This window comes from Buceros rhinoceros, unplaced genomic scaffold (assembly GCF_000710305.1).
Source record: "Buceros rhinoceros silvestris isolate BGI_N320 unplaced genomic scaffold, ASM71030v1 scaffold6630, whole genome shotgun sequence".
NCBI classification, from domain to species: domain Eukaryota; kingdom Metazoa; phylum Chordata; class Aves; order Bucerotiformes; family Bucerotidae; genus Buceros; species Buceros rhinoceros.
Genome location: NW_010390077.1, coordinates 1 through 18387, shown reverse-complemented (window position 1 = coordinate 18387; position 18387 = coordinate 1). Strand labels below are relative to the sequence as shown.

The 18387-nt window shown below is 49.8% G+C and overlaps 1 protein-coding gene across 1 annotated transcript; it reads right to left on the bottom strand.

The window, feature by feature from the left end:
• Positions 1–3807: 3807 nt before the first annotated feature.
• On the bottom strand, positions 3808–16399 carry POLR1E (polymerase (RNA) I polypeptide E, 53kDa; the record flags this gene model as incomplete). The annotated part of the gene is made up of 10 exons (XM_010136308.1): positions 3808–3980; positions 5830–5961; positions 6977–7058; positions 8209–8342; positions 9067–9163; positions 9600–9707; positions 11449–11593; positions 11955–12010; positions 12673–12758; positions 16323–16399. Coding segments are annotated over 10 exons (1077 nt in total), but the record flags the coding sequence as incomplete, so codon positions are not given.
• Positions 16400–18387: the final 1988 nt, after the last annotated feature.

Genomic DNA, 18387 nt, shown 5'->3' with positions numbered 1-18387 from the left:
TTGAGGGTAACAGCCCCAGACACCCTGGCCCGAGAGCACAGTCTGGGGCTCTGCTGCCTTTTTCACCACCTCAACACGGTGCAAAGCCCATGCACGTGTGTTACCTGCACGGTCACTGCAGGTCACAGCATAGATCTTGCATTTTGGTTTGCCCCACAAGCTCATTTCTCTTCCTGTAAGTTAATTAGAGCTCATCAAATCCAGAACAGCAGCACTGGTGGAAGCTGGGTGCCTCACCACTGCTAGACCTGTCCTCCTGCTGCCTGTGCAGGAGCCAGTTGTTACGCAATGCGTCAACATTGCTGAGAGAAGGTGATGCCAACCCAGCACTGCCCTACAGAGCTCCACCCTCTGAAGTGTGAGGAAGAGCCTGTGCCATCCATGATTTGGATTCGATGATCTTTTGGTCTTTTCCAACCTGAACTATTCCATGGTTCCATGATTCCCTTTCACAAAACCTTTCTGAGTGGCCCAGACATCTTACCAAGAGGACTGTAATGCTATCTGTACATTAGTGAAGTACTGTAGTTATCCTGGGGTGACTGTAAAGGAGCAGCAGAGAGAGCTTCCGATGACCTTCAAACCAGACAGCTGTGGAAGCCCCCCATGGGAACACACTGACTCTCAAAGACAACGATGCCACCCATGATAGATGCTGCCTGTCTCCTCCCACTGTGGCCCAGGCCATGGCAGGCCCTTGATGAGGTGCGCGCTGCGGTGTTTTCATTGCAGGGGTTCAGAGATGTTTGGTGTCAGTCCAAGGAGAGCTGCAGCCATGGCCCTCCTGCTCCTGGCCAGCCTGGCTGGCGGCACCACGCTCGGGAGAGCACTGGTGTTCTCTAACCCGCCCATCAGTTTGCCACAGAGCTGCCCGCACACACACCTCTGCAGACAAGCATACCACCTCTCCCCCATCCTCTCCTGCACTCCTAGTGTCCAGGATGCAAGTGAGGTGACCCCAGAAAGTTGAGCAGACCGTTGGTAAACCTCTCCTCATCTCCAGCAAAGTGTCTTTCCCCACTGCTACTGGTTTCTCCTTTCAACCCTTCTGGCTGCTTTACAGGGATCTGTTCACACTGCCTTCTCCTTGAATTGGATGGGGACAAGAGTACTTGACTGGAGGTTCCAAGACCCTCCAGGCTATCTACAGCTTGCTGTGGTCCACACCTGCTCAGAGTCCCCTCCACAAAACCTGCCTGCTTCAGTGGTGGCTGCCCAGTGCTGGGGGCATCTCTCTGGCCTCAAGATGGGATCTCTGGTCCTGCACTGCCACATCTCTGCCTTGGCACTTGGAATTATGGAAATGTTTTGGTTGGAAGAGACCTTTAAGCTAATCAGATCCTACCATTCCCCCAGCACTGCCAGGCTACCACTGACCCCTATCCCTCACGGCTGGGAAACCCCTCAAGAAATGCAGACTCCACCACTGCATGCTGGGCAGCCTGGGCCACACCTGGACAACCCTAACCGGCAAGAAATGGTTCCTCAGAGACAACCTCAACCTCCCCTGGAACAACTGGATATCCTTTCCTTCTGTCCTAACTTTCCGTACAGTGAAGATCTCCACTGTGTTGTGGGGAAGGAGAATAGTTGCTGCCTCAAGTGCAGCAACTAATACAAAGACATTGCAGATGAGTCATTCTCTCATCTGGACTGAAGTAGCCCTCACTTCCCCTAAATCATGGGTGCTGATCTCAGATGCGGTCAGCACAGGCTCTGCTGCACAGAGCAGTCATGCCAAGAGAAACAATTAACACCTCGTCTCTGCTGCAAGTGGCCCCAAATCATGGAAAGGAACATCTCTTCTTGCTTGCTCGGTCCACAACCACTTCTGCTTTCTCTTTCTCAGCTCGCCTTGGCCTGCAGCAGCAACAACAGGAGTTAATTTTCCACTCAAAAAGCCACAGCACTGTCAGGGTGATCCACTTCTGCTCCCCTCCTCATGCCCCACATCAGCCACCTGAGATGCAGCAGCAGTGAGCTACAATTAGACACGGAGGATAAACTAAGCATAACAGTGCTTGATACAGCCAGGGCGGAGAGGTCCAGATCCAAGTGAAAATAAAATAGATGTCATGTCCCTGAGCTAATTCACTGCCGAAGACTTGCAAATGAGGCCTGGATAAGCCAGACACTAACGAAGGCCAACATGAGGAAGCACCAGGTCCTGCCCCCGGCAAAGTGCCACTCTACGCACCAGGACATGCTGGGGGCTGCCCAACTGGGAAACGGATTGAGGAAAGGGACCTTGGGGAACCCCCAGCTGAACATGAGCCAGAAATGTGCCCTTGCAGCAGAGGCTAACAGTGGGTGACCAAAGGAGGTCATCTGCAGCAGGTCAAGGGAGGGATCCTTCCTCTCTGCTCAGCACTGGTAAGACACACCTGGAATGCTGTGTGTAGCTCTGGGCTCCCCAGTGTAAGAGAGACATGCACGTACTGGAGAGTCCAATGAAGGGTGACTAAGATGCTGAAGGGACTGGAGCACCTCTCCTACGAGGAATGGCTGAGAAAGCTGGGACTGCTCAGTCTGGAGCAGAGAAGGCTCAGGGGATCTTATCAACACCTATAAACACCTGAAGCCAGAGTGCCAAGGACAAGCCAGGCTCTTCCCAGTGCTGCCCTGTGACAGGACCAAAGGCAATGGCCACAAAATGGATCCCAGGAGGGATCCTCTGACTGTCAGGAAACACTTTTCCTACTGCAAGGGTGCCATGCTACAGGCTGCCCCGGGAGCTTGTGGTCTCCATCACTGGAGATATTCAAAAGCTTCCTGGACATCATCCTGGACACCTGGCTCTGGGTGGCCCTGCCTGAGTAGAGAGGCTGGACAAGGTGGCCTCCAGAGCTTTCGTCCAACCTCTACCATTCTGTGACAAAAACATGCCCACTGATTCTCTGCAGCCTGTAACCCCCATGGCATTAATTATCCTCCACCCACAAAACTGGGTGCTTGTGCCGCTTCTAATGAGGGCTGTGAATAGGGAGTGGGTCATTAGGGTATGAACAGTTACCCTTAAATCCCCAAACGATCTACGAAACCCAAACTAATGCCTGAAGCAGACACCTCAAAGATAAGACTGCTCGTGACAGCCCCTGCTCTTGTTTCACATGAGCTTTTTCTCTTGGAGGTGATCCTGAGCTTTTTGTGGGCCCCAGATTCCTATGGCCGTGAACGCCTGCAGTGGGGCCAACAGCCCAGCAATAGAGAGGGAATGCAGAGACACCAGCCCAGACGTTTCTCTCCCAAGGACTGCACAGCTGAGGATTCAAACCCATCACCTTTCCTGCAGACGACACCAGCTCCAAATCAGCAGAACACTCCCTCCTCCAGGCAGGAAGACAGGACAGGAAAATGGCAGAAATATTTTGTGTTCCATCTTTGCAGTTTTTGAACACAGAATGACACTGAAACTCTAGAGAAACAAATGGGCACAGAGCCAAACCGCAGTAACACTCCACTCAGTCTCTCTCTTTCCACACTTTCTACCCTGCAGGTGTGAAAAAGGGCTAAAACTGGCCACAAGCTGACACGTCACTGCAGAACCACCAGGCAGTGGAGGACCTGCAGCTTCATTCAAACCATGTCCTCTTGCTCCAGCACAAGACACACCCTTCTCCCCTCACACAAGAAAGAAAAAGATTTTTTCTATTTATGTAGAAAAAGCGATAAGTAAAGCAGCAGTTTAAAGTGGTCAACCCAGCCTGGAGAGGGGGTTTCAGCAGAGACACGTGCCAGTGCTGGACAGATAAACCCAACAGACAGACGCATCTCCATGACACTCTGTGTGCAGGGTGGCAGCTGGGCCCTCTCAGGCATTTCAGTTAATTCTCTTGCGCTTCCGTTGGTTCCCTGATGCCTTCTGTACAGGCAAGGGGAGAGAGAGTGTGCCCAGCTTGTGGTTCTCATTGTTCTCAAGTCCTGGCAGCCCCTTTGCCTTGGAGACCTTCAACCTCATGGCCCTTGCGATGTCCATCATCCTGGAAAACAGCAGAGAATCACCACGTCAGTGGGGCCATGACACTGCTGAAAAGATCAACAGCCTCTCGCCCCAGGGAAGAAGCCAGGAGACACCAGCAAGCAGGACACGTTGTCTGCATCTCAAGGACATCATCAAGTCAGAAGCTCGAGGACTACATGCCAGAGCCTGGCTGGGGAGGACAGAATGCTCCTGAGCTGGGCACCACCATCTCAGAAAGCACGCTGCCTTATTCAGCGGTCAGCTGAGAAAAAATAATGCTACTCTAGGAAGAGGAGAACAGCCATTACTGGTGTTCAGCCACTGCTGCTGGCAGCCCATGGCTGCCTCCCAGTGCAACCATCTCCCATGCGCAGTATGTTGAACAGAACCCAGTACAGCAACAACATCTGCTTTTGGCTACTGAAATTCAGCATCCTCAGCTGTAAGAAGAGGGGCTTGGCTGAGATAGATAGTGTGGAAAGCTTGGGCAAGGAGGCACAAGCCAGAACACACCTGGAGGCTCATCAAACAGAGAAGGGAATAGCAGGGAAATGGGTGTGCTGACCTCAGCTGGGATCCTGAGCACACAAAAGTCCCAGAATCCTCCCAGGTGACCTCATGTATTTGAAATACAGATTCAGTGGGGAATGGATCTTTAAACCTCCCACTCCAAGCAAGACCATCCAATCAGATGGTCATAGCTCAGGGCTATGTGTCCTCCATTTGTGCAACAGGTCCCTGTCATCCCTACCCTTTTCTCAACAGCACCCTATGCCTTGTATTCCCAGCTCCAGCACAGCAGTTAAAAAACAAACCTGGGCATCACAGTTGATATTCTTCTGCTTCTATTTTAAAAACCTGATTGTGAAAACCAATGTGGATTCCTTAAAAAGCTTAGTTCTCTTTAAAAGAAAAAAAAAAAAAAGAGAAATGGATGGAAACCAAAAGCCAATGCTGCTATGAAACCTACCATCTGACCCATCCCCGGTTTACTCTGTCGGGTTCAGAATGGCGGAGGAGGGACCCCTGGAGCCAGAGGAGCTGGCAGTGGGTTCTGGCTGACACCTGCTGGGAAATGCAGGCCTTGCAGCTCACAGGACAGATTCTTCCATGGCACATTAAAAGTCTAGGGAGCCCATATAGCAAGGGTCCTTTGCCCTGAAGCTGCGACCTATCTGCAACTACCATCACTAGCCCTGATTTGGCAAATCCTCCTATCAAACACGGCCAGCAGTTCTGCCTATGACCCCTCTCCAAGGTGCTGTGCTGAAAAGTTCAAGTTCATCAGTGTTTCAGAAACAAAACAAATCTCTTTGGCTCTGAGCCCAGAGTGGGCAAATTTCAGGGGCCTGGGATCCCTCCGTTTAAACACCAACTACATTCTCACAGCACAACTGTGACAAGAAAAACCCTGTTTCTAGTTTTCTTGTTGTAGTCAGAACCAACACCCCGACAGGCACCTTGCAGGGACAGGAGCACTGCAGGAAGAAGGGACCCAGAGGAAAGGAGGGCAAAGAGTGATGTCATTTGTCAGGCAAGAGATAGAGCTGGGTGGCACTGGACCGGTCTTGTCACATCAGTGCTGCCTGTTTTTGTCTCTGCAGAACAGCTGAATTGCCTCTGATGCACCCAAGGACCATTCTGCAGCAAACGCTCCTTCAAAGCTTGATAGACAGAACCACCCTCCTTTACAAGCACCAGGGCTTTAAGATAAAGCTTCAGCACACTCATGAAGTCAAATTACCACAAAAGGGACTCACTAGCAGATACTACCACACAACTCAGGTGCCAGAGAGGCTCCAGAGCATTCCTCAGGGGCTCTTTGCAGGAGCATCTCTCAGCAGGTACAAACCAACACGACCACTCACTTGCTTTCTTGGAGCTTCAGGTCATTCTGCAGAACAGTAAGGTCTGTTTGGAAGTTGTTAATGTGCAGAGCCAGTGCAATGACGTACGCCGTGATTTTAGCCTTCATTGATGCAGAGATTAAATTCTGGACACTGCATTGCAAGAGTGAGAACACAGGAAATGTGGAGTCACTGAACCCAAATCAGATGCAAAGCAGAGGTAGGAGTCTTTGGCCTGTGTCCATATGGGTGCAGAGCAGGGAACTCATTTCTGCTGTGGATCTAAACAGCTGCCTGTTTAGCTGCACAGCTGAGGCTCAGTTCCAAAGCGAGTACCCACTCTGCCATCCTGCACCCAGAAATGGTTGGGCAGACCCAGGGGCACCCCATTTGGTCACACTAGTTTCTCCAACACATTTTAGACCTGTACTGTCTCAAATGAACTATCACTAGCCACGAACCAACGAGGGAAGTGATGTGCCCTCTGTATGGGCACACCTTGAATCCTGGGTTCAGCTTTGGCCCCTCCATCCCAGAAGGACATTGAGGTGCTGGAGCATGTCCAGAGAAGGGCAACAAAGCTGGTGCAGGGTCTGGAGCACAAGTGCACTGAGGAGCCACTGCACTGAGGGACCGGAAGGGGTTGAGTCTGGCGAAGAGAAGGTTCAGGGGAGACCTTCTGACTCTCCACAACTCCCTGACAGGAGGTTGGAGCAAGGAGGGGGTTGGTCTCTTCTCCCCAGCATCAAGCGACAGGACAAGAGGAACCAGCCTCCAACTGTTCCAGGGGAGGTTGAGGTTGTTCCCTGAGAAACAGTTTCTTGCCCATTGGGATTGTCTAGGCCTGTCCAAGGCTGCCCAGGCCAGTGGTGGAGTCCCCATCCATGGAGGTGTTTCCCAGCCGTGTGGAGGTGGTGCTGAGGGACAGGGGTCAGTGGTGACCTGGCAGTGCTGGGGGAGCAGTTGGACTCGAGGAGCTTAAAGATCTTTTCCAATCTAAAAGATTCCACAAATCCATGACTGTACAGGGCGGAGGGTGTGAAGCAACAGAAGCTACTGCTATCCTCCAATTTGGTAGAAGGTTTCCTGATACTGTGCCTATGACCCTTCAAGATGAACTCTGCCATATCTCTGCCTCAAGAATGTCAAAGCAAACGTATTTCCTTACCTGCCATTGTTGTAGGTCAGTGAAGAGAAATTCTTCATGAGTTTCTTGCTAATAAGGTGTGGGCATTCAGGACCCATGGGATCTAAGACACAAAGGGGTTTTGCAGTGGAATGAGAAATACATACTGCTTTTACTGCTCCATTTCCACCCATCATAACAGCGCATTCTTTACCAAAACATTTAATCACCTCTTCCCAGGAACACAGAGAACCTAAAAGGATCCTGGGCACTTGATTTCTAGGTCTGAAAGTGGCTCCTAACAGCTTTTGTTCTCTTTACAAATGGCATCTCTCCCTTCGACACAATCTAAAATGTGTGCCTATACACCTACACACGTATTTCATAGATTTCCTGCCATTTAATAGATGGCCCTGCTCAAAATATTAAAACTGAAATCACACCAGCAAATTCCTACTAGCACCAAAACTAGTAATTTCCACATCCTCCTTGACTAAGTCACACAGGGTGACTCCTGTGTCTCCAGCAATGCAGGAGGGTATTTACAGCCAGGCTTGCCATTTCCTCCTCCATCACCTCCCTGCCACTGAAAACACTACAATGACATTTTCAGCACTGACAAGGAGATTCAGATAAACAAGTTCTAAGCAATACGGCAAGTCTCGAAAATCTCAGCCAAAATACTTTGTGCCGTGCTTTGGAGAATAGCAGTTCCTGTCACTTTAAAAGCAAGACCCTGAGTTCAACAGAGGTATGATCACTGTGGTCCACGTATTGAGCTTATCTGCAAAGGACAACGAGGACACTCTCAAAAGCACAGACATATGAAGGATGTATCATGTGCTGTGAGCCTCTGGCATCTGCAATAGGGAGGCTGGATGAGGGACAGAGCTGACAGTTTCCAGGCTCTTGGCTTAGGACTGAAGTGTGAAAATGTAAGTATGGACCTATCGATAAACTAGAACGAATCTCAACATTTCCAACCTAAGCCACCCTGTGTCCTACCAAGAGGATCTCTCGGTGCCATCCTGACACACAGCAGTTATAAAGGGACTGAAAAGGATTAGATACACATCTCCCAGCAGATGCTGATCTAACAACCCTCAACAACATGGAGATCCTCACCCTCAGTATGAACCACGCTGAAAGCAACTGCTGCAGCTAGCTGTTTGATCTGGGCTCATTCTGGGAAGCTTTACTGTTTTCTACTGCAGTAATTCCAAACTAAGTCTCAGCAGACAGCTTAAAAGTGGAGGACCTGAAAACTCCCTTACGCTTCTTCTTGATCACTTTCAGGTAGCTGAACTTAATAAGAGTGTCCAGGAACCAGAGGCACCGGGCTTTGTGATCTCTGCTCTTCTCATCAGCAGGCAGGAACTTCAGCTCCTCTAAGACAAATGAGCAATGGCTGAAGGAGAGAGACAGAAGGGAGGAGAATGAGAATCAAAGAACCAGGATCCAGTTTTTTACATCATCAGGAGGACAGGACACACCTGTAACTTCAATGCTCAGCTGTCTGAGAAGAGTTCTCTTGTCACCTCTACACACTTTCTTGTTGATGCCCACCATATTCAGTGGGCAGCTACTAAGGAGGTCCCCACAGTACAGAAACCACAGGCTCTCTACGTGGCACACAGTCACACCTCTACTTCGGCACAAGTGCATGGGAAGCACAGGGAGTGAGATGCGGTTTGTGCTTCTCCTGCACACCTCAGCCCCTCAGCACAAGGGCTCATCAGCTCTAAGTGTCCAACCATGTCAGCTCGCTAAGCCACAGCACCCTCCAGAGCACACAGTGCTTGGCTGAGACAGTGCCCTGCCACAAGCACCCCATGCTCAGCACAGTTCTATGGACCATCCTCCTGCCACCTGCCTGCAGACTCCACTCTTCCTCTGCAGTCTGTTCCCCAAAGGGCAGCCATGCTGCTGTGCAGAGAGCATCCTCGTTTGAATATAACTACACTCCAAACTCCCCAAGGCAGCCATACTTGGACCACATGCCCTCCCTCTGCCATGGCAAGATGAGCCTGGGTACGGTGGGGCTGGCAGCAGCAGCCACGCTGTCCCACAGAAATTCCGCAGTTTCTCAGGGCCCACCTGGATAGCTACAAGGCTGCCTGCAGCAGTATTACCTTTTATCTTCTGTTTTCTTGGTGATTTCTTCTGGAGTGATGTTAACGAAGACGGCTGCTGGAACCCGCAATGCTTCGTACTCTGCTGGGGAAAGAACTGGAAGGGTTTTAAAGAAAAGAACACGTGTGTCTTTGTGCTCCCCTCTGGTCCAAATGGCCCACAGTGAGGTAAGTTCTACCCACCCTCACTTGCAGACGTGTGGGGCAGGGAGGAAATTACAAATAGGCAGGATGTAACATAAGCTGGCCAGTAACAACAGTCTCTAAAGGACTGTGGTTTGACCACACATGGCTGACCTCACTACTCTCCCCAGTAAAACTGCTGCCAACAGGGAGACATCCTGCTCTCAGTAGGGAAGAAGCAGGACATGGCACTTGCAGGCCAAAAAACCTCCACACAGCAGGTCCCAGCTCTCAGGTTTTGGCTTGTGAGGGGAGAAGGCTTGGCTCATTCACATGCTGTGTACCAGACCACTGATATCAGGCTTACAGGTGAAACCAGAGAGAAACCACTCTGCCACAGAAAAAGATACTGTCCTCAAACTTGTAGACATCTTCTCGCTTGTCAGCATCTTCATTACACGGTGGGAGGAAGACAGAGACATTCTGTACGTCATCTTGGGCCACATCCTGGATCAAAGCTTAGGAGGGAAGCAGAAAGAGGACAGCATTGGGACCATGCAACAAGAAAACAGAGAACATGACTAAAACCCAAGTCCTTACTTTCTACAGAACTCTGCTCAGTGGAGGTTCTTGGGTCAACACCAGTTTAGTCGCAGATGGAATTTTAACGGTTTAAAGGTCCAGTTTGGTTTATCTCACTGGGACAGCAATAAGGGAAAGGCTACAGCTCTTCCCTGTTCTGTTTTGTTATTGCCACTCGTAGGTGCTGACTGCAGAGAAAGGCCAAGAGCCCCCGACATGCCTGCTGTGTATTCAGCATGATGTATTTTAGACTAGTGTCATCTCTTCTGCCAAGAACTTTCTGCTTCTTAACATTTAGAAAAGCCACTCCAGGCTAGAGGAAAGAAAAGCACCAAGACAAACTGGCTGCTGCTGCTGCTCCTCTATGGGGTGGGCAGAATATGGTTTTGGCATCCTGGGTTCCAGTGGACGCCCTTTTGGCACAAAGCAGCTCTGACAGCAGAGTCAACATCCAACCTGGAACTGAAGGGGTGAGAGCGGATGGGTTCTAGTCAACAGACAACTCTTTCATTCATAGCCAGTGAAACTCAGAGTCCCAGAAGCACTGGTGCAAGGAAGCTCTTGGAAGTCTCCTGTCCAGCCTCTGGCTCAGAGAAGGACTGCCCATGGCACCAGGTCAGGGAAACCCTGGCTTTGTCCTGCCAAGGCTTGTTAACCCCCAAGGATGGGGACCCCTCTACCACTCTGCAACCTGTCCCAGGGCTGCACCACCCTCCACGGCAAGAAGGCTGTCCCAGTCTCCCACATGGACCTCCCAAGGTCCAGAGACCACTGAAGCTTGTACTGTTGATCCTTGCTGGCACTGCTGAGAGAGGTTTGGCTCTGACTGCTCTTCAGGGAGCTGTGGGTGCTGTCCGATCCCCCTGGGCCTCCTCTTTGACACATGAACCAAACCCAGCTCCCTCTGCCTCTCCTTGTCAGCTCTGTGCTCCAGCCCCTGCCTGTTCTTGGGGCCCTGACATGACTCCTCTGTCATTTTTCCACCTCCTTCTTGATCAGGGGCTGGGGTGGCAGGGGTGTGGCACAAGCTGGATGACTCAATACAGAAGCCACCTCACCAGTAGGGTTATCAACTCTCCTTGAGACATTAGCTCAGAGAGATGCTTTGGAAAACAAATGTTCCCTGCAGCAGTGACAATTAACAAGGCCATAGCAGACTCCTCTTTGCTGCAGGCTCTTCACAGCAGAAGCCTAACTGGATCCATCAGCCTGGCTCACAGCAGCATTGAGGATGGCATCTGATGGGGCAGGGACCTGGTTCCAGGCACGGTCCCTTTTCCATATTCATGCCCCTGTGAAGCCAGGGTACAGTTCATCTTAATGAATGTTCAGCATCTCGGTTCAGACCTGCCTTTATCCCAGCAAACTGATATACAAGGACTTTCAGAAGAGCTCCTGACAACAGGCAGGGACAGACACTGACACCACAGGGACCTGCCCTCATCCCACACTAAGGCAACTCCCACACTAAGCCTAGCAGGATCAGAAGGAAGCAGTTCCTTTTCCACCAGGAATATCTGCAAGTTCCTCCACATGTGTGTGTCTCAGCCGTTAGACCAGTTGCCGCCTCAGTCATTTGAAGTAAATCCCGTTCTTCTTTCTACCACACTCAGTAAGGCACAGACAGGAGAAGACACTTCTGATTGCCTTCTTTAAAGCCTGAGACAATGTTCTTACCTGTCACTCCCTTCGTGTCTATAATGTTTGCTGCTGCTTTTGTCACAGCTGTGTTCAGAACGTCACTGCCCACTGCGTTCATTCGCCGAGCGTTCAGAGCTCGCTTCTGCTTGCTGGTACCAAAGGCCTCAATGCACAAATCCACCTTGCAAGAGAGATACAAATCAAAACATGTCACTGAACTGAAAACACTACACATCTAAGAGAAAACACATTTCACATTCATTCTCCAAGAAAACTCCAAACGTTTCACTGGGCACAATTCAACCCACAACAAGCCCTGATGTGCAAAGGGAGCAGGAAGTAACTGGGACTGTAATCAGCCTAAAATAATTATGAAAACACTGCCACATTAGGGACTAATACTGTGCTGCCTTATAGACCTCCAAGGCACAGAGACAGTGCTGGACCTGCACAGGTTTACCCTGTAGTAAACCGAGTATCACAGCCTCATCTGCCACCGTGAGCTGGTCACAGCAGAACATGATGTGGGGCTTCGACTTTACCTTCTCCCTGTAGGACTTGTTCTGATAATCCCTCGTGTCGTCAGGTACTAAGTTATCTATAAAAGAACAAGAGTTAGTATGCTTGGCTTGCAGCTCCCAAGACAGCACAGGTATGTGGTATCCCTTCAGCTCTAATCCGTTTCTGACAGACTTGGCACATCACTTCAACATCTCCTCCCTAAGGCCTTGCCCATTAAAGGACACACTGAATATGGGAGAACGTACCTAGAATGGAAAAAAAAAAAACCAAGAGGAAAGCCAGGACAACTCTTGCTATGAAGCCGATGACCATAACACGTGGACTACAGCATTACCCATGTCCTGTGGCACTGGAGAAAAATAAGATCCCAGAAGACTGAATTCTTGGGTTATCCTCCTGGGTTCAGTAACAAAAAGCATTTCTGCTGAAGAAAAAGCTGTTTTGTTTTTCAGTGATGCAGTCCCTTGACCTGACAATCCCCAGGCTTCCCTCAGTAGAGCACGCCTAGGCAAGGCTGCACTTATTCTGAACAGCAACGATTCCATCTCTGATTCCAGCACTTCCACCCTCCCATCCACAAGGCTCCCTGCTTAACCTCCACCCTAAATTCCACCTGGCTTTCTCCTCCCTCTTGTTTTTCACATCATGCAAGGCCTTAGACGGAGAGTGTAACATAGGCCCCTTCCTCCACGCTAAGGGAATAAACTGGTGCTTGGGTTCAAGGCAGTATCCTCCTACCTGACAGCAAGGGCTGCATGTTGAATATTTCAGCATTATAGACCTCCATCTGCCCAGAGTCCTTGTCTAACACACCCACAAAATACCTGGGAAGAACAGGGGCAAGTGGTTAGTGGCAGACACTCCAGTGGAAGACATTGTTTAGAATACATGGTGCAGAGCCTCAAGTGCTCCTCAACCCCTGCCAATTCTTCTGCCTTGCAAACACCAGTTTTCCAAGTGCACTCCAAATGTTGCAGCAAAACAAGTTACCTCCAAGGCATGCTCATATAGACATATATGTATATAAACAGAAAGGCCTGTGCTTTAAGTAAACACAGAAGTCTTAAGCAAACGAAACTAGCTCTGCAATGCACAGATGAAGTCTGAGTGCCTGCAGCTATCATCTTTTGTCTTTTTTTAACGTGTTAGGACCCTTGGTTTCCTAGGGCTTCTCTGCAGTTTCCTGTGTTTTTAAAACTCAGGTTCCCTATGGCCATTTTTCTGTTTAGTACAAGTCACCTTAAGTCCTCAGAGCTTCTCAGAAATGTGACTTCACCACCTCTGAAATCGGACAATTTCTCTCAGGTAAATTTCTTCTCAACCCACATTTCAGAAGCGCAAGCCCAAAAGGTTTGTGCTGCTCCTCACCACGTCCCACAACCCACCAAGAACAGGCAGTACTATCGCCCTTGGCTGAACCTGACCAGGGTATCAATGGCACCAGTTTCTCACCCAGCCAAAAGACTGGGTCCAGTCTTTTCAACATCACTGACCTGGATGAGGGGACAGAGTGATCCCTCAGCCAGGTTGCTGATGACACAGAACTGGGAGCAGTGGCTGACTCACTGCCAGGCTGCGCTGCCATTCAGCAAGACTTGGACAGGATGGAGAGCTGGGCAGGTAGGAACCTCATTCAAGGTTCGAGGGCAAGTGCAGGGTCTTGCCTCTGGGGAAGAACACTTCCTGCACCAGTACAGGTCGGAGGTGACCTGCTAGGAAGCAGCTCTGGGGAAAAGGACTGGGGAGTGCTGCTGGGCAACAAGTCCCCCATGAGAGTAACATGCACTGATGGTCAAGAAGGCAAATGGTCTCCTGGTGTACACGAAGAAGAGTGTGGTAGCAGGTCAAGGGAGGTTCTCCTCCACCTTCACTCTAGGTCGGAGGTGACCTGCTAGGAAGCAGCTCTGGGGAAAAGGACTGGGGAGTGCTGCTGGGCAACAAGTCCCCCATGAGAGTAACATGCACTGATGGTCAAGAAGGCAAATGGTCTCCTGGTGTACACGAAGAAGAGTGTGGTAGCAGGTCAAGGGAGGTTCTCCTCCCCCTTCACTCTGCGCTGGTGAGGCCACATCTGGAGTCCTGTGTCCAGTCCTGAGCTGCCCAGTTCAAGAGAGACAAGAAGTTACTGGAGAGAGTCCAGAGGAGGCCACAGGGATGAGGAGGGGCTGGAGCATCTCTGTGCCAAGGAAAGGCTGAGAGCCCTGGGGCTGATCAGCTGAAGAAGAGCAGCCTGAGAGGGGACCTCCTCAATGTGATCAATAGCTAAAGGGGGGCCAGACTCTGCCCAGTGGTGCCCAGCGACAGGACAACGGGCACAAACTGGAACCTGGAAAGTTCCACCTTAGCAGGAGGAGAAACTTCTTTGCTGTGAGGGTGATGGAGCCCTGGCCCAGGCTGCCCCGAGAGGCTGTGGAGTCTCCTGCTCTGGAGAGATCCCAAAGCTGCCTGGGCACCATCCTGAGCACCCTGCTGTGGTGACCCTCCTCTAGCAGGTGGCTGGACTGGGTGATCACCAGATGTGCCTTCCAATCCCACCGGTCTGTGAGTCTGAGAAGCTCCGATGTTTGGTGGACTCATTGACTTCCCACTCAGAATAAACAGGCTGTTTGCTCAGAGGTGGTTTCTGCTCCCTGACATTAGCAGCTGTGGTGCAGAGTTTCAGGCTGAGCAGCTGCCAAGAGCTAAGGGAACAGATCCACCACAGCAAATCCTCATGCCTGCAGCTGAAGCAGATATAGGAGCAAAGCGACAGAAGGATGGGGTGGGAAAACTTGAAAAAAAAAAAGCAAGAAATGACTTAATTGATTCTTGCGAGCATCTCTGGAGATCCTGTGGTATGCGCACATCCAGAGCAAAACCAGCCCTTGAGGCTGAACATGTATCGGCAGTGAACTTGCCTTGCTAGTTTCGACAGCTCGGAGTCTCCAGAGGTGCATGCAGGAACCACTAAAGCCACTAAAACCACTGCTTGATCAGTGGTCAGAGATGAGAGCTCTAAACCTGCCTAGAGATAATACTGTGTTGATACCTGTATCACACCTATTAATTAAATTAAATTTATCTTTCCAAACTCAAGAAGAAAAATCCCCTTGGTGCCTTTTTTCAGCTCCAGCATCTCATACTGTCATATCTGAATATTCAGGTCTTGTCCGAGAAGAGAACAAGGGTTAGTACTAGCATGTTTTGATAGACTATTTGCAGAGATGAAACCAGTTCCTTTTACAGAACTGTATGACAGAGTATTTCAGTTGGAAGGGACCTACCATGCTAATATGATCCACCTGTTTGACCATTCAGGGCTGGCCAAAGATCAAAGTACATTATTAAAGACCAAAAGTTAAATCATATTATTAAAGGCATTGTCTAAATGCCTCTGAAACCCTGACAGGCCTGGGACATCGACCACCTCTCCAGGAAGCCTGTTGCAGTGTTGGACTACCCTCTGGGTAAAGAAATGCTTCCTGATGTCCAGTCTTATCCAGAACATGTAGCACCAGGGCACTGCCCCCCCACAGCACCTCCTCTTCCTGACCCTTCGACACAGCTCTGCTCTTCACTCCCTCACCCTACCTCTACTTTAACTAGTCGCACAGGATCAGGTCTGTGCAATCCAGCTAGAGAAGAGATGAGCCATGTGAGCAAACCACATGGGGTACCTGGAGTGGACCTGCAGAGCCAAGCCTGACACGCACATCACACACACTTTGGAGGGGTGAAGGCTACTGCAGGGGCTGGAATACACACCAAAAGAGGACGGGAACACCTTTGGTGTCAGAAAGCAAGATTATTTCATACCACCTCCCCACGTTAGAGAGAGAGTGAGCTCTCACATGAGGAATACTCCTTAGGAGGCCAGTGGGATCCGCCCCAGAGCCACAACGGTCACATTCTTAAACCAGGACACAAAAAGGCTGGTGGTTTCACCAATGCATCCTTTTGCGGTGCACGGCACAGCCAGCTTATCAGTTCACACCGCAGCGTTGGGCTGTGGTGCTGAAGTTTAGTGGTGATTAATGACCATGGGGTTTCCTGGAAAGCAGATGACGACCCTGGCCATTGCTTAATCTTAGTTCCTTAAACACAAAGCTGTTATTCCTGGGTTCAGCTCCATCAAAACATCTCCTCACCCTTTCTTCCACAAGCCCTTTTCAAGTATGCTCTGTTTGTGCGTAACATCACAGCTCCCAAAGAGGTGTAACATGCACAGACAGTGCACCTGCCAGGAGCCTCCTGCCAAAATCCTCTTGATCCAAATCACAGCCTACTGAGGCTTCGGCACAAGCTTCTGAGCCAGCTTTAAGGAAGCCACCTTAAGGAACTCTGTGTCTGAACAATTTGTCTGCTTCACCCCCGTGCCGCTGCCCCTGCTTTGCCAGCAAAACCCATACCTGCACAGGGAGTTACATTTCATAACTTCGTTGTCGAAGTTATTCCCCACGTACGAAAGCCTCTCAGTTTCTGAGACCTGAAAAACAACAAAAAATTACTTAAAGACAGGCTATGAATAACCTTCTCTGCATCAACCTTACTTTCCCTGGTGCCACAAGGCTCATTCCCAGGCATCAGACACGAGTCATGTGTAGGTAAACTTCACTTTGTCCATTTTGGTACGTTTTGATCAGGTCAAAATCTTTAAAAGACAGACAACACTTCTTCAAGTTGAAACTACCAATGATATATAATTCTACCCCAGCTGTCACTGGGCTGGAAGATGAGGAACCGTTGCAAAGAAATCACAGGAATCATAATTTAAATGTAGAGTTCATCAGTGCAGCAAACTTGAGTGTCACCACAATCAAAATGTCTCGCTGTGTGGACCCACCATACTTGAACCTAGAAGCAACAGTCTGCGTGAGAAACTAGGTTTACTCACAAAGTCACCATTGAAGAGTGATTGAGCCTCCCTGCCAGTCAGTTTCAGACACTATTTACAGAGCTTTAGGGTCCTTCACATGGTTCTCAAAGCTCCTCTGAGCTTCCAGCTGGGACAAACTTTACAGATTTCAGCAGAAAGCCACCCTGGGGAGAGCCACCACCACACGTGGGGGGAACTCAGTTCAAAATGTGATTTTTCAATGATCCACTTAAAGCTCTAGTAATGACTAGCAATCCACCGGCTAAAAGAAGAGCTAGCACCACCAGTGGTTCAGCCACCTGAAGGTACGTTGAAGTGTTCATCTTTCTACCACACTGTGGTATATTTCCCCTGAGGATTGTGCAGAAAAGTAATTTATTCCTTGAGCAAATTATGCATGTAAGAAGCTGTAAAACTCAACAACAGCAGCAGGAAGCACCTCCTGACTTTCATCTTGGTTCTCTCTTCGCTGAAAGAAGTAGAAAACTCTTTATAATGTAACTGAACGTTCTAAAGAACCCAATGTGTAACCCCAACACAGCAGATTTTCTGTCAAATGGACCTGGTTAGTTGTTAAGTACTAGCTTTTAACTTTCAAACATCATTTCCCTTTACATCATTAAAATAAATTACAAATACTCACAACTTCAGTAAACCAACCTTTGCCTGCAAATACACAACCAAACCAACCAAAGTTATTTGAAAAAGCAGGCGTTCTCTTTTGGTGGAGGTCGCTGACTCTCACACATCACTCATCAACACGCTACGCTCCATATTAGGGTTATTCAGGCACTACTCAGGTTCCTTTCTGTTCCAAGAATCAACCCACAACGCCCAGCCCAAGAGGGCACGGTCTGATCCTGACGTGCTCCACAGAATCCATGGAGCACCGATACCCAGCAGGGCTGCAGGTCCTGCATCCACTTCTTCAGGGTCCAAGGTCACCTTGGGGGCCTCCACAGAGATGTGGGTGTCCTTGGCAGGAAGCTTGGTGATCTGCAGGGCATGAGACCAGCTTTCCCCCTGCTCTGAGCTTCCCTGCTCTGCCAGCCCACATCACACCCACCTCCACTGTGGAAGAAGCCCATGTAAGTACTGAAACGTCCTCTGAAATCCCAGAGGTTTTGTGAAGTTTCTTTGGAAAATGGTTCTCTCTCACACATCACCTGGGGCTACGCTGTGTTTAATCAATTTTTTTACAAAAAATTTGCTACAAAGCAGATCTCCATGCAGATTTCATGAGCTGCGTTCACTCTGTGGTAATAAGGGCAGCTGGAGCTGGCCGTGTTGGAAACCGAAGTTGTCCTAACCCTGACTATCCCAATCATGTGCTTTGGTTAACCTTAGTAGCTGGCCTGCTTGGCATGAGCAACCAACTGCTGAAGCCTTTGGCTGCAGGATGTAACCTAGAGCTTGGTGATCCTCGACTGAATCTTTTTTAGACACAAGAAGATCAGCCATGACTTTATGAAACCGTGTTCTTCTCCAGAGGTGCCCAGCTTGGGCCGACCCTGCTGCTGCGCCGTCCTATTAAATTATCTATTTTTATGGGATTCGAAGCCTGAAAGGGAGACCGAGGGTTCGGACTGCGGCTGACA